Consider the following 16385-nt stretch of genomic DNA (forward strand, 5'->3'; position numbering starts at 1 on the left):
TTCATCTTTGCAGGCTCGACGAGTACCAAATCCAAATTATAAAGCACTACAAGGATCTGTTAATGTAAGTGTTTTAGACTCTCTGTGATGCTCCATTTAATTCAAAACCTATTCTTCTCCAGTTACAGAGCATTTACTATTCATAAAGGTATTTCTATTTTGATGATGATAAAAAGATGACACTGTAGAGCATATAATCAAATTCCAAGCAAAGGAAACAGTGATAAACAAATGATGATATTGATATGGCAATAACTAAAGTTGTATCTATTGTGTTCCAGAGAATTAGAAAAACCCTCAGATGGGGAGACATACTGGCAAGTCCAGACTGCACCCTTAAAGCAGATAATCAGAAGGTAGGTCAAAACTGAATTTTGTAGGGTAGATGGCCACAAGGCTGTGAGCCTGTGGCAATAAAGTTATTGTGGTTTTGGAGATGTAATCTGAACGCTCATTGGTCTAAACACTTTGAGGTTTTCCTCTTGCTGAAACCAGGCCCAGGGGTTCACTTGCCCAAGGACAAGTGAATAGGATGGATTCCTTGCCCGGATTGAAGTTCTAGTTGCCCGAAGCGTTCCGTTGAATAAAGTATAAAAACATTGATAACATGACAGGTACACTTGCAACTGGTAGCCCATTCTTTCAAGGCTGTTTAAGGGCTGAGTTCATTCAGACATTTTATTGATTTGAAAAATGCTGTTGAGATTTGCCTGGCTGAGTACAGTGATTTTGGATGCCTTCACAATTTACATATCAGAACACAATCTCTCTCAAGTGGCATATTGAATGAAATGTGAAGTTTGTCATAAATATTTCTTGACATGACTTACAATTTCTCTTGTATATCCTGTTACATTCTAGGCAGTTTTAAGTATGCGGGATTATGATTATCACATGTAATTATCTCATGAAAAAAGCTGGAATTATAGGAAACAGCTGTTCACACGTTCAGTAACTATTTTTGTCCTAGGAACAACTGTCTTTTTTATTTTAGTTGCTGTTTTTCCTATATTTATTTGAAATAAAAATGATCACAATTGCTGCACTTTGGTATATCGCTGGTTAGTTTTTGCATATGGAATAGTTGGGCGTGTCATCATTTGTGATCAACCATTTGTGATCAACCATTTGTGATCACACCTGGCTCCCTGTCCTGCCAGTATCAACCATCCTTGACAGTATGGTGTCTACATCCGAAAGTTCTTAGGACTTACCATTGCCCAGAGATTGACCTATTCGCCACCAGGTTAAACACACAACGCCCCAGATACGTCTCTCCGATTCCGGATCAAGAGGCTCGATGCTTACGCCTTTCCACCAACAGTGCTTCTACCACAGGTGATTCAGAAGGTGGTTGCCTGATTGCGAAGAGATCTTCTCCTTTAACCTCACTCCAGCCTACTCCATCCATCCCTGGACATCCTACATCTATGCGTTTGGCTCATCTCCAGAAGTGCCTAGTCGCAAGAGGGTACTCGAGGCGAGTAGCAGAGAACACTTATGAGGGTCATCATACTTTGACTAAAACCTTGTACGACCATAAATGGAAAGCCTTTGAGGGATACTGCCGTGGCCTATACCTCTCCTGCAACTGCTTCTCCACAGCAAGTTGCGGAATATCTTCATTGCTACCACAACAGGCGTGAAGATCGCCAAAACTTCAAGCTCTTCTCCGCACCTAAAAACTCGCCTGCAAGTCATCCAGATTTCATCCACCCAAATGGGATTTAAACCTTATCCTTCGACACTTGACGTTAGCATTATATGAGCCTCTGGAAGAGAAGGACTTCGGGCAGATCACTCTTTAAACAGTCTACCTTCTAGCTTTGGCTACTGCTGATATGGTCAGCAAGATACATGCCTGGGATGTTAACAGGATTTGATTGCAGAGGCACAGCCATGGAAAGGTTCATTTGGGTCTGTAATGGGATTTTTCATCACAAAGAACCAACTCCCTGGTCAACCCGACAGGCTATTCATAATCCTGTCTTTTGGGGCGGTCGGGTAGCTCGTCACGCCGAAAAACCTGGGTTCGAATCCCTACATGGGTACAATGTGTGAGCCCATTTCTGGTGTCCCCGCCGTGATATTGCTGGAATATTACTAAAAGTGGCGTAAAACCATGCTCACTCACTCCCGTCTTTGGCCTCTATTCTACATCCCGAGGATCGTGTGGTCATCTTGCTATGTCCAGTCAGAGCCTTACACATCTACCTGCAGGCATTTCAACGATCCTGGAAGAGATTGTTCATCCACATCTCCCAGATGGTTACCTCAGAGGTTTCCCGTACAGCAGTCTCCTTTTGGTTACAATCTACAATCCTGTGCCTAAAACTTTGCGGGATTGACTCCACTTCAGACATCAAATCCTCATGAGACTCTACAATGGCTCTGCATAGTAATTGCTCCCTCGGTGCTATCATTGAAGGATGTTTCTGGAAGTCTGACACAGTCTTCTCCTCTCACAACTTGCGAGATATCGCCGTAACTGATGTCCAAGGGCTTCACCACTTCGGTCCGCTAGACCTGGCTCAACAATTAACGACATCCCATCAACACAGCTTCGACAAAGTGTAAAATGAGATGCCAAGCAAAAGATGCCTACGTCATTAGAGTGTTTGGGTGAGTTTGCTTGTAGAGCTAATTGACCCCTTCTGGATTGGTTCCAAGTCGTGGTTGGATAGGTTGCCCTACTTCAAAACCACACGGTCGTCATAGTACGATATCCTATGCGAAAACACACAACGCATGTTATACCCAATGGCATGACGTTGTGTCACAGTGGCGTAAAGGGGTGTTCTCACTTAAGTGCAGTGATCCTCCCATAAAATCACGAGTCATTTTCTTCGGACACAAATGTGTGACAATCTTAGGATTGAAGCATGTTTAGCACCAGTTTCCTCATATTTATCTCACAGTTATAAGACAAATACAGTGTGGGGTAATCTGCGACCCGCCGTCCAACCATGTGATAAATGCCTAGAGTGAGCTGGATTTGTAAATTTTACAGTAAATGGTATATTTATAATACATTTCCTATCTCACACGATCTATGCCCGCTCATCCATCCCCGCATCACAATTACACAGCCTGTCAGTTTCAAGAAAGAGAATGATGAGGCAGAGAGTGTCAGGTGGTCAGCACAGGTACGGCAAGCTGCACGAGATCCGGGTGCAAGACCTGATTGACACGGTTGTTGCCATGGTGATGCAAGGGATGTTTGGGCGAATGAAGTTTTGAAGCAGGAAACTTTGTTATGGGACATTTCCACACATGGATCGGAAGAAGAAGGATGAGATAGGATAAGTATTATGAATATACAACTTACTGTAAAATTTACAATTTTGCTTGCCTGAATTGAAAATTCACTTACCTTGCATGTCGAGCAATGGGATTTTTTTAACCCCTTAGGCTGTGGCTTGATTCTTGATCAAGAATAGCGAATACACTGCAAAGTGGCCATATATATTTTCATGGATGAGGGAGGAACATTGTGTATGCAAACCCTTGAATTACTGAGGATGACGTTTACTGTACAGGTTATATGCAAAACTAGGTTTGATTCCCCACATGGGCACAGTGCATGAGCATATTTTAGTATCCACCTGCTGGAACACTGCTGAAAGTGATGTACAACCATAGTCCATACTTCCTCACATGAAGAACTTCTGTACATCCATCTTCACATCCATACTCTGTCTCACACGAATATAAGGAGTGTTAATTACCTCTGTTGAAGGAACAGACTTTGATTCTCTGTGTCTGATACAGTTGACTTCCTTTGTTTATGGCTAACATTGGTTACACTCACCAATGTTCCAGCTTTGTCGTTGCAGCCAGTCTATGATTCTGTTGATTGCATTATCAGCTTTATTCAGAGTCAGGGCACAATGACGTGCAATGGGGCTCTAATGAAAAGCATCAGATACCTGGGATGTACCCTGACCCAGAATCCCCCCACAGGGGCCCATCTATATTGCTGTGCATATAGACGTAATTAGAGCTTCTATATTAGTGGAATAATGAGTTGAGATGAGAAACAAGCATTAAGCCAATCCAAAACAAATGGCAGAGTGTTTAGTAAAAGTGTAAATCTGCAACTGACAGGTGTCCAATTACATTTGGGGATTTCCTGAGTACCGTGATGAAAACCTTCACAACAAGGGAACATAACTCCTCGTGACTTATCCGTCTACACAGTGATTTTATGATGTCTCATCAGTCCTGGGCCCTCTTGCTCAGAGCAGCCTTAGTTGCAATCTATCTTGGGTGCTTACAATCAACTTGACTAACCACTTGCACTAACCAATCTTAGCAGGATTGTAAAACGACTTGGATGTAAGATCACGATCTTAAGTAAAATCAAAATCTTTAATAGTGGAGGTATGTATACCTTATGCTTGATTCCCGGCTACAGTTGCTTGCATACCAAGACTGGAACTGATTGTGGTGTTCTACATTTACCTCTCTCCCCCCAGCACCTTGCACAGGTGTAAAAAAGGTTAATTGAAGGATTATGTCATGTATTTCTTCCTGCATTGATTCTGTCATGATTTTGGGATTGTGAGTTTACCCGTGAAGATCCAGGTTAGAATAGGTCTTCAGCAACCCATGCTTGCCGTAAAAGGCGACTATGTTTGTCGTAAGGGTCGACTAACGGGATTTGGTGGTCAGGCTCGCTGACTTGGTTTAAGCATGTCATCGATCCCAATTGTGTGGATCGATGCTCATGATGTCAATCACTGGATTTTCTGGTCCAAAATTGATTATTTACATTATTCGCCTTTTACGACAAGCATAGTTGCCTTTTACAGCAAGCATGGGCTGCTGAATACCTATTCTACCCCGGATCTTGAGAGGCTAATAAATTCTGAGAGGGAGAATAAATCCTTCATACCCCGTCATGAAGAAACAGTTTGCACATGGATTTCTGAACAGGAGAATATGTCTCTTGAGGCCCGTACGAAGCAAAAAAGCTGCACCTTTTTAACAAGGCAATGAAAGTCACATGATAGACCACAAGGTAACCTCAGCTCAATTGAACAGCTGTATTCTATCTTTATGTAATCGTTTTAATTCTTTTACAATAGCAGATTAAAATATGTGGCATGCATAAAACCACATTTACCCCTAGTGATACTGATACAACTTATAATATTTTCAGGAAGAAGGTGTTCAATGTATATTCACATATATGGCATAGAGTCAGGTGGAGATTGTGTTTTACCTATTGACTGGATAGTTATCTGGTTCACAGTCGTGATTTATGATATTTCTGATGTGAAATCTGTGATGCGTTTGTCAGATTGAGTTGTCGAATTGAAACATAGTTTAACTAAATGAAATAGAAATGTTTAAAATTAAAGCATTTCATTTGTGTAAAACAGACCCTATCTTGCAAACCAATTTGTCAAGTTGATTCAGGTACTACAACAATCTTAGCCAATTAAGATTGGTCTGTGGATGCCGATTGTGGCTGAAGTCTAAGATCATGATCTTAAGGATCTACAATAATTGTAGCTAAGATTGTTTAGCATGTTGAGTGAATTTTTGACCGGATTTACCCTGATTGAATGATGTTGCTTGTCCAGTCACAAGTATTTGCCAGTATTATGTGATCTTTATTTGAGTACATTTACCATGCTCCTAAATTCTCTCAAAAGGCATTTCCTTGCTATATTTATGGCCATTTTAGACATTTGACTCCATATCTAGATGAGCTACAGAACCGTTCCAATGTTTGGCCCTCACTCTATGAAGGTTCATAATCCAATGAACTCACACAAAGTGAAAGTCAATTCTTATAATTTTTTATCACAATTTCTTACCTCAAAGGATGTAGGCCAAGATCTAAACACAATTTTATTTAGTACGTGTGACTTCATGTTTACACTGACAGCCAAACAACAACCAGCTATATCGCGGAATAAAATAGTTCCCCAAAAAGAGAGGTGACATGAGCGAATGGATGCAGAACTTGCTCTTCAGAAACATCTTACGCAACACATGTGTTCATATAATATCCCCATTAGATGAGAAAGGTCTGTAATGAACTACCTCAGTAAGTCAGTCACAATGACAGCGCGTCGTAATACATTTACATCAAGTACAAGACGTCAAAATGGCCGACACGATAAACGTGACGGGAGGATTTCCGAAGTTGTTAATGAACCTGTGGCGGTTACATGTGTTAGTCATCATTGATCAACTGACCGATTATTAAAAGGTGATTAAAGATGCGTCAAACAGACACCAAGGTAAATTCGTAGATTGCTGGAGACGGTCAATGTCAGCCTAGGTGAGGATCGAGTCGATTCTACGATAGTTTAGATGTGCATTTCTTCGTTTGTTCATTAGGATGGGCCGTAGCGAGGAAATTCGTGAACAATCATGCAGTCAAGCTCTCTTACGTTTCTCAATGTATACTGAATTGCTGAGACCAAGATTAAAGGTTCTAAATGATCAGAAATAATGCTTATGTATGTTTTCGTGCTAGGGAATTCCCAAGGGTTTCCCCAGGAATGTGGAAGTAGTCCGTCAGTGTTTACGTCATTTCAAGAACACGGTCTCGTGAAAAACGTATGAACGTCAAATTGTGTCGTTCATACACTTATGAACATCAATTTTGCGGTCATGTGACCGACCTCTCGTCCAATGCAAAAGCTGTATATCGTGTAAACGTCAAATTAAAAAATTATTTGATTTTAATCTTTAAGAAACCCTTACGTTCATAACACAAATATGTGTTGGACTTGACAGATTGCAGTCTGAGATGTGAGATGATAATGTGTGTGTCAATGGCACAGTATATTCTTAGTTCAACACTTCTACTGTTGGCAGGGATTTACCTGAGTCTATCATTCTACATATTCCTTTTTTAATATATTCTTTAGGGTCTGGGAGACAGGCTACTATAAGCTATGAATGTATTTAGTTCACGAAGTGTCACTTATCTGCAACATGCAATCTACAATTTTGATAGTTGTAAGACACACCCAACTAGGGCTGGAACGGGTAACTCGAGTACTAGGGTCAAATCGGACATTTTGTACCCATTCCCTGCGACCTGCAGTGGGTACCTGGGTAGGGTCGGGTAATAGGGTTACCCGGGTAGTAAAGTTGGACTCGTCCAAGCCCAACAGCCAACATTAAAACCCTACTTTAATTATAGGGTAGGGCCCAGGACTGCTTGACTCAGAACCTAACAACCCTATAAAGTCAGGCCCCAAAGTTTCATTTTTTACCATATGGCTACAATACTATTTTCCAGTTAGCTACTGGTAAAATCAAGAAGCCAACATAGGTAGCCAAAAACATTTGAAATTATCTTTTAGAGTCATTTTAATCAAATACCTATTCCTATGTTCAAGTCATAGCATTAGCCTTGAATTGTATATTAGCCCCACATACTTCATTTGTCATTTTTTGTTTCTTTTCACAGCAACAATTTTGCTTTACATTCAAATGTCACCGGCAAGGCTGGTTTCTCCATGTTGCTTCCATGGGCTTGGAATAATGTTAACCATCACAAGTTCCAATGTTACTGTTATCATTGTCTCGCTCACAACACTGTGGTTCAATTGTTTTTTGCTGTGAGAAGATGGAAAAGTACTTTGCCATGATGTTGTCAAGTACATTGGAATGGTTTACACATGTCACAAGTTTGTATGCCTGATGCGCTGCAGAGTATTTAGAGTAACCGAACCCTCACCGCACTGCATTGAGCTAACCAAATGTTCATTGTTTATATGAGTTCCATTGCAATTAGAAAAACTGATGATCAAGACAACGCTGTAGCAAATGTCAATCAAGTTATTTATCAAGGTAGTCATATGGCCAACTTTGAATTTTTGAAAGTAGATTAATTGCAATTGATCTCATATTGGCCACCGTGTTAGTCACAACTTTGAGGCTTAATCGTACAACACAGAAAGTCAACTATATTGCAGGATCACTTAACAAGAAGGAGCAGGGACGCTATCTCATTATTATGCTTATAAGCATTTTGTTATGACAATGGTTTTGCTTATGTTAGATAAATATTACCAATAAACATGACACAGTAACATGTTTGTAATTTTCAGAAGAAAGGTAAATATCCATGACCCATGTCACTTTCCTCTTTATTTAGTAGGCATTCAGGGTTGTGACTAAATATTGTTCAGATCTGTTCCAGCCACTCAAACACTACCGGTACCTCATTCAATAAGTAAGACAAAATGTGTTACGACTTCTCATGACATATTTTTTTATTTGTATATTTTGTCAGTTACTTATTGAAGCCCAACTAAGATCTCCGATAACTATATACACATCAACATAGTTTGTAACATGTTGAATGAAATAATATAATGTCTGTTTGTGTTGTCTTGCCTAAACAACACACAGCAGAAGGGGGAACACTTCTTTGCGAACTCATTAGAAAGTCTGTGTTCTAAAATGCCTGGCATAGTTCATCTCATATGTCAACCAGTTTACTTTTTGCCCTCTGTTACTCTAGGAGCTTGGTAAAACCATTTTTGTGTAATCGTCACCCACTGTCTGACTTTTTTTCTCATTTTCTATCCAAAAAGTGATTTTTGCTGTTTACAGTAAGAGTCTCAGTGATAATGTGAAACAGATGCCAGTTTATGCTCCTTGTTTTTCTTTAACTATTCTTTTTATAGACCTTTTTATAACCCCCGTATGAGAACTCGCATCTCAGGTGAGTCGGGGGACCCATGTAAGTGAACCCCATTTGAATTGGCGAAGTAATTGCACTATATTGTATTAATGTTGATGTTATACAAAAATGCTTGGAATATTTTCTTTCTATATTTACAGCTTGACCCCAGAAAACTGATAAAACACTACCAATGCCCATTTTATGATAAGTGATATTCTTTGGACTTGGACCCACTGAAGTCACATACCTAGTACTTGAGCTAATGCATCAAATGAACCAAAGTAACTTTGGTTGGAAAAATGAGATATTGTGACTAAGTTAGAGGTATCGAAGCAATGATTTATCACAAGGTGTCAACATTGCCCTGGACTAAATTAAAATATTCCTTCCATGTTATAATAATCAGGTATTTCAAATTGATCCAGAGCGTTTAAGTCAGTTTGTTTGAAACTGATTGATGTTGCAAGGATTACTTACTGACACAAGTCTCTGTCCTCAGCTCAGTGGGGCCTTGGTGGCCAAGTGTTCTATCAGGATATAACATTTATACTAAGTTTTCACATAATAATTAGATCCACAGCAAGTGCTTTTATGAGTTATCATGGAGAAACATTTATAAAAAATTTCATGTAATTATAGTTTAGCAAGTAATACATATAATCAGGTAAAATGCATATACTTTTAAAATATCAGTAGTTTCAGTTATAGTATTTGAGATAGATGCTAGCCTAACAAAAGTTATGTCTACACATATACTGAACTACAAAAGAAATGTTACCATGGATAAATGTATGAGAAACCTTATTTGTCCAAACACTGTAAACATACTTTGAGACATATCAAAAAGATGAAACTTGGCAAAATTGATCATCAAGGTTGAAATTAAAGTGTCAAATGTTCTTAAAGTGAAACACAACACTAGACTCTGAGAAAATCGTATCACAAGTCAGTATCTTGTGTGTCCGCCATGTGCATTGGTGACTGCCGTGCAACGTCGATACATGGAATAGACCAGGCGGTTGATGAAGGCCATACGCATTTGAGCCCACACACAGTTCAGCTGCAGTTGTCGGCCTTGGTCTGATGTCATTCAGCAGTCTTTGCATCTCGTCCCACAGGTGTTCAATTGGATTTAAATCGGGACTGAGGGCAGGCCACAGCATGGTTCTGATGTCATTCAGTTGCTTGCGCAGTGTGGGCACGGGCGTTATCATGCTGAAACTTGTGGTTGTGGCGACGTGCCAAATGAGGTATGGTGTGTGGTCTGAAGACTTGATCAATGTACCGAGCTGCTGTGACACCATTGCCTCCCACTGGACCAATGTTCTCTGGCCGGCCCTCTGTGCAATACAAATTCCACCCCACACCATGATGCTCTGACCACCCCACGAGTCTTTCTCAACAACACAAGCATCCGAATAACATTCCCCACGGCGTCGCCAGACTCTCTCTCTGCTAACTGCTGTTGAGTTACAGTAACGGCTCTCGTCTGAGAAGAGGACTCTTCTCCACTGCTGGTGGCGCCAATGCCGGTGCTGTGTTGCCCACTGAAGACGGTCCCGGCAATGACGTGGTGTCAGAATTGGTCCTCTGTGTGGTCTGTGACAGTGGAGGTGTCTGCTCGTCAATCGTTGACGCACGGTGTTTGCACTAATGTGTCGCTGGTGTGTCCCCATGGTCTGTCGAGCAGTTTCCGCAGCAGTAACTAAGCAATCTTGAAGATGCTGTCGCACAATCTGACGATCCTGAGGTCAGGTGGTGACCCTTGGTCTTACACTACATGGTCGGTCATCTGTAGTGTTGGTGGTCCGTTGCTGGAGCCTGTATATGGTCCTTACGTGGACTTGAAATGCATTGGCTACTTGCCAGGCGGTTTGTCCAGCTTGCAATCGTCCAAGGGCTTGGTGTCGATGATTTCTTGTCAATCTTGGCATGTGGTAGCAATTCAATAACAAATGAATGTTATCCGATCTGGGTGGATTTTTATAGGGCAAGAAATGGGGGAACGCATGTGCATTTCAATTTGCACGGAACTCACGTGCATCATGTTACCATGGCCGTTGCCGTGATGCGTTTGGGCGATTGGTTTTATTGTCATCTGCTTTGTATTTTTATCATCAAATTTCATTTTTCTTGACAAGGTAATGTTGAATTTTAGAATCTATGACAAAAAATACCCAGATAATTAAATGACAACTTTTCATGCAATGTTACTTGGGGTGACGTTTCTTTTGTGGTTCAGTATAGTTTAATAGATTTAAAGCTTTTAGATAATTACTAGCCTAAGGTAACGTAAACCCATCTCCCAGACATACTATTCAACAAGACAAAAGATTTGTCTACATAGTCTTATAGATTGCCTTGAACTATTAAATTTAAGTAAATCTGTCATCACCTTTATTAGAATAACATTCAGCAAATACTTCAATTTAGACTCATTAAGGATTAGCCCCCATATAAACCTGTCTATAAGTGATACCTTAATAATCTCTTTACAAACACCCAGTAAATATGTCAACAAGATTATTGCCAGTTTAACAGGATTAAGTATTCCCCTCTGTCCAGCCATTCATTAACCATAGGGCACACCCAATCGTGTATCAACCAATCATATTCCTTTTTATTGTTTTAATTTTGTTAAATACATACAGAAGCAAGATGTTAAGCAGAAGGTGTTTGACGCTCATACCAAGCAGACCTCTCTACCACAGCCCAGAGGGTTGTACCAACTCTCAGCGGTATTAACAGCTATATGTCAAGATATTGTAAATTGTTCATTGTTAATTGTATTAGTTTCCTGTGACTCCGGCTCTTTGCTGACTAATTCCCCTAAGAAAACCAGCATGCCATTTGGAAGGATTTGTTCCTCAGAACAGAACCTTAATAATTCTTAGGCACTGCAGTTTGCTGAGCAGTTTCATACCTTACAGTGTTAAGTATGAAAGTAAATGGGTCCTTGTCATAATGCTCATAAGTCTAACATTACTGGATGTCCCTAGATTCAAATAGCATAGAAGACTTGAAGGACCCTAGAACCCCTAATCCATGTCAGAATCTGCTGGTTGTGGGTTTGAATCCCAGATTAGCCCTGATTATGATCATTGATTATGATTGAGGAACATACATGTGCTTCTGGGTTTCACCAAATGACTATAAAGCTGACATATAACATTATTGAAATAGTGATGTTGATACATACACTCACTCACTCACTCACTCACTCACTCACTCACTCACTCACTCACTCACTCACTCACTCACTCACTCACTCACTCACTCACTCACTCACTCTTGCATCTCTGAAGAAAGGCTGAACTGGAGGATGTCAAGGGAGGATGGTTACATGCTTAGATGATGATTCATTGAGGTGAAGTATATCATTTTGTTCAAGTGAATTTTGAAGTTAGAATGTTTAGTTTGGTGTTCCGAGCACTCTGTAGGGTGTTTTTGCCAGGAACATGTCTCTCATTCTTTTACATTGGGATAATATAAGAGCAAAACCATCTTGTTGGGCATGCATATTAGTGTATTGTAAATGTTAGCGCTACAGGCTTGCAAACTCCCTCCACATCTTCAACATGTTAAAAATTATGCTTCAAAATAAGTGGATCTGCAGAGCATCTATAAACACCTTTTGTTTATGAATAGTTATAATGGTTCTGTCTATACTAGCTTTCAAATGTCTTATCAAGCACCACAGCTCTAAATTTGTGCTTTTAAAGTCATTCCCCTTTTCATTAGTTAGTTTACATACTCTAAGTAAATATGTATGATGTGCAGCTTCAAAATTAAGGATGAAAGTAAGTAAGTCATTGACATTCCTCATTACAATAAATCTCCAGTACCAAATCCTTTGTCTCCTTGAGTTCCTGTGGCAGAATGGGTCCCCACTACATTGCTTGTGCCCCTGTAGAGATTCTGGCTCACTCTCAACGAGGCCCCACTACATTGCTTGTGCCCCTGTAGAGATTCTGGCTCACTCTCAACGAGGCCCCACTACATTGCTTGTGCCCCTGTAGAGATTCTGGCTCACTCTCAACGAGGCCCCACTACATTGCTTGTGCCCCTGTAGAGATTCTGGCTCACTCTCAACGGGGCCCCACTACATTGCTTGTGCCCCTGTAGAGATTCTGGCTCACTCTCAACGAGGCCCCACTACATTGCTTGTGCCCCTGTAGAGATTCTGGCTCACTCTCAACGAGGCCCCACTACATTGCTTGTGCCCCTGTAGAGATTCTGGCTCACTCTCAACGGGGCCCCACTACATTGCTTGTGCCCCTGTAGAGATTCTGGCTCACTCTCAACGAGGCCCCACTACATTGCTTGTGCCCCTGTAGAGATTCTGGCTCACTCTCAACGAGGCCCCACTACATTGCTTGTGCCCCTGTAGAGATTCTGGCTCACTCTCAACGGGGCCCCACTACATTGCTTGTGCTCCTGTAGAGATTCTGGCTCACTCTCAACGGGGCCCCACTACATTGCTTGTGCTCCTGTAGAGATTCTGGCTCACTCTCAACGGGGCCCCACTACATTCCTTGTGCCCCTGTAGAGAGGATGGGCCCCCAGTATCCTGCCTGTACCCCCAGTATCCTGCTTGTACCCCTGTAGAGATTCTGGGGCAGGATGGGCCCCAAGTATCCTGCTTGTACCCCTGTAGAGATTCTGGGGCAGGGTGGGCCCCCAGTATCCTGCCTGTACCCCCAGTATCCTGCCTGTACCCCCAGTATCCTGCTTGTACCCCTGTAGAGATTCTGGGGCAGAATGGGCCCCAGTATCCTGCTTGTACCCCTGTAGAGATTCTGGGGCAGGGTGGGCCCCCAGTATCCTGCCTGTACCCCCAGTATCCTGCTTGTACCCCTGTAGAGATTCTGGGGCAGAATGGGCCCCAGTATCCTGCTTCTGCCCCTGTAGAGATTCGGCTCAGTCTCAAGGAGGCCCCACTACATTGCTTGTGACCCTGTAGAGATTCTGGCTGGTCCCCAGTATCCTGCTTGTACCCCTGTAGAGATTCTGGGGCAGGATGGGCCCTCAGTATCCTGCTTGTACCCCTGTAGAGATTCTAGGGCAGGATGGGCCCCCAGTATCCTGCCTGTACCCCCAGTATCCTGCTTGTACCCCTGTAGAGATTCTGGGGCAGGATGGGCCCCCAGTATCCTGCTTGTACCCCTGTAGAGATTCTGGGGCAGGATGGGCCCCAAGTATCCTGCTTGTACCCCTGTAGAGATTCTGGGGCAGGGTGGGCCCCCAGTATCCTGCCTGTACCCCCAGTATCCTGCTTGTACCCCTGTAGAGATTCTGGGGCAGAATGGGCCCCAGTATCCTGCTTGTACCCCTGTAGAGATTCTGGGGCAGGATGGCCCCCAAGTATCCTGCTTGTACCCCTGTAGAGATTCTGGGGCAGGGTGGGCCCCCAGTGTCCTGCTTGTACCCATGTAGAGATTCTGGGGCAGAATGGGCCCCAGTATCCTGCTTGTACCCCTGCAGAGATTCTGGGGCAGCAGTGGTCTCCAGTATCCTGCTTGTATCCCTGTAGAGATTCTGGGGCAGCAGTGGTCTCCAGTATCCTGTTTGTACCCCTGTAGAGATTCTAGGGCAGCAATGGTCTCCAGTATCCTGCTTGTACCCCTGCAGAGATTCTGGGGCAGCAGTGGTCCCCAGTATCCTGCTTGTATCCCTGCAGGGATTCTGGGGCAGCAGTGGTCCCCAGTATCCTGCTTGAATCCCTGTAGAGACTCTGGGGCAGCAGTGGTCTCCAGTATCCTGTTTGTACCCCTGTAGAGATTCTGGGGCAGCAATGGTCTCCAGTGTCCTGCTTGTACTCCTGCAGAGATTATGAATTTCAAATTATCAAGACTGACAGGACAAGTTCTTTTTATTCATTAACAATCAAGGTGAGTTCATTCCCAATTTAGAGGACTGTTTGGAAAGCATTTCATCAATGGCCTTTAATTTGGACAAATCTCAAATCCTTGAGCATGAAGTTTCCTTTTTGGCGTTGATACTTTATTAGGATAATGACACTGTCTTCTGATTCAGTGTGTATAGTATGCAATACAGAAGATGCAAGAATAAACATTTAGAAAGTTGTCCTTGGCAACAATTTTAGACAAAGTTGATTTTGACAAGTCTCCTGGCTTGGGTCCTCATATGGACTTACTCTTGCATCATGTTTCCACAAGTTTCATAAAGTGCAACTCCCTGTTTATTTTTGACTCAATTGGATCAGTTTACAAAGATTTGAGAATTGTGATATTTGAGTTCCTTTGTGCTGAAAATATGGTCGTGAATCAGTAATTACTCTCAGTGCCCCACTTACTGAACAAGCCTAGATCCCCCTTCTGCAGACCTGCACTTAGTGAACCAGGAAGTAGGCAGGAGATGAGCAAGGAGGATCACATTACACATGAGGGCTTCCACTGATAATATCCACAGACAGACTCTCCTCCTCCAAGGCCTGCCAATGCAGGCTCAAGGTAATACACTCTCATACGTCCATTTGTTATCGTATGTCAGTCCTATATAAAGATTATGATGACAAATCTCCCACATTCTTTGGTTTCTTTAGAGATGCAAAAGCCCATGTATATTGTATTGTGACAGAAAGAAGATTTTACTTGTTTTGGTACAGCTCACCTGGTAAAAAATTCTTTTCTAAGTCTTTGAATATATTATAACCCGTAATAGCTCTACTGTTACATGTATCATCAACAAATTATCAAGTACAATGTGCCATTCAAACTAGTGAAATTAAGACTTGCAAGATGTAAACTTGCATTCCTTACATTGTCTCTATCAAGGTCTGTGTGTGATGTGTTTTGGACAATCTGACAATATTGGAAATAACCTTTACAATCTGTTTTGAGTGTGTTATTGGCAGCATGACTTACATTTAAGGCTGGGGCGGTTTACATGGGTACTCAGGTCAGGTGGGTACAGAGTTGGCCCAAGGAATTCACCGGACGACCCAGACTCGTGGTTCATCATGCGATATATTGTTTAATGGCAAACTCCATGTAACTCTACGGTTACACTACACGCCAGGAGCGTTGGGTTAACCTAGTGTTTAAAGCATTCGCTCGTCAAACTGTAGGCCAGGGTTTGATTCCCCACATGGGCACAATATATGAAACCCAGGCATTTCTGATGTCCCCTGCTGTGTGATATTGCAGGAATATTAATAAAAGCGGCGTAAAACCATAGTCACTCATATGTTGCTAATCTTTGCATTTCTTTCTGACTATGCACACATGTTTGAGTAAAGATAGGCTTCTGTCAAGTAACATGATTAGATCGTTTTATATGTGTATCTTAATACCTTTTGCCAGGTCTCCAGCCAAACAATTCCCAATCAGACATTTTGTACTAAATTTTTTACACCTACAGTGGGTATTAGGAGGTTGCGTACCCGGGTAGTAAATTTGGACTCATCCAAGGCCTACTTACGATGCATATTGTCCTAATATTGTCATTGCTAGAATACTTTCGCATTTGCAACAGCATCTCATTTGCCTTGGAAAATACACTGCAGAGACACGTGCAACAGTATGTATTGCATAGGTTTGGGATGTATAACACAATGTAGTGCTATGTGCAACACTGTGATAACCCCGTGCCCTGGTAACACAAGGCTCTGTCATGAAGCCACAGCACAGTGCCATGTGCAACACTGTGTGATGACCCTGTGGCTTGATAACACACAAAGCTCTGTCATGAAGCCACA

General features: G+C 42.1%; 1 protein-coding gene across 1 annotated transcript in view; it reads left to right on the top strand.

Annotated features, from left to right (window-relative positions):
* LOC124145332 overlaps positions 1 to 16385 on the top strand; it is a 114774-nt gene that overhangs the window by 21723 nt on the left and 76666 nt on the right. Inside the window, exons 9-10 of the mRNA XM_046515049.2 lie at positions 14 to 64; positions 282 to 356. Coding sequence (XP_046371005.2) covers positions 14 to 64; positions 282 to 356 — 126 coding nt within the window. The remainder of the gene's footprint in view (positions 1 to 13; positions 65 to 281; positions 357 to 16385) is intronic.

Source organism: Haliotis rufescens, unplaced genomic scaffold (genome assembly GCF_023055435.1).
Source record: "Haliotis rufescens isolate VD_foot unplaced genomic scaffold, xgHalRufe1.0.p SCAF_10, whole genome shotgun sequence".
In the NCBI taxonomy this organism is placed as follows: Eukaryota; Metazoa; Mollusca; class Gastropoda; order Lepetellida; family Haliotidae; genus Haliotis; species Haliotis rufescens.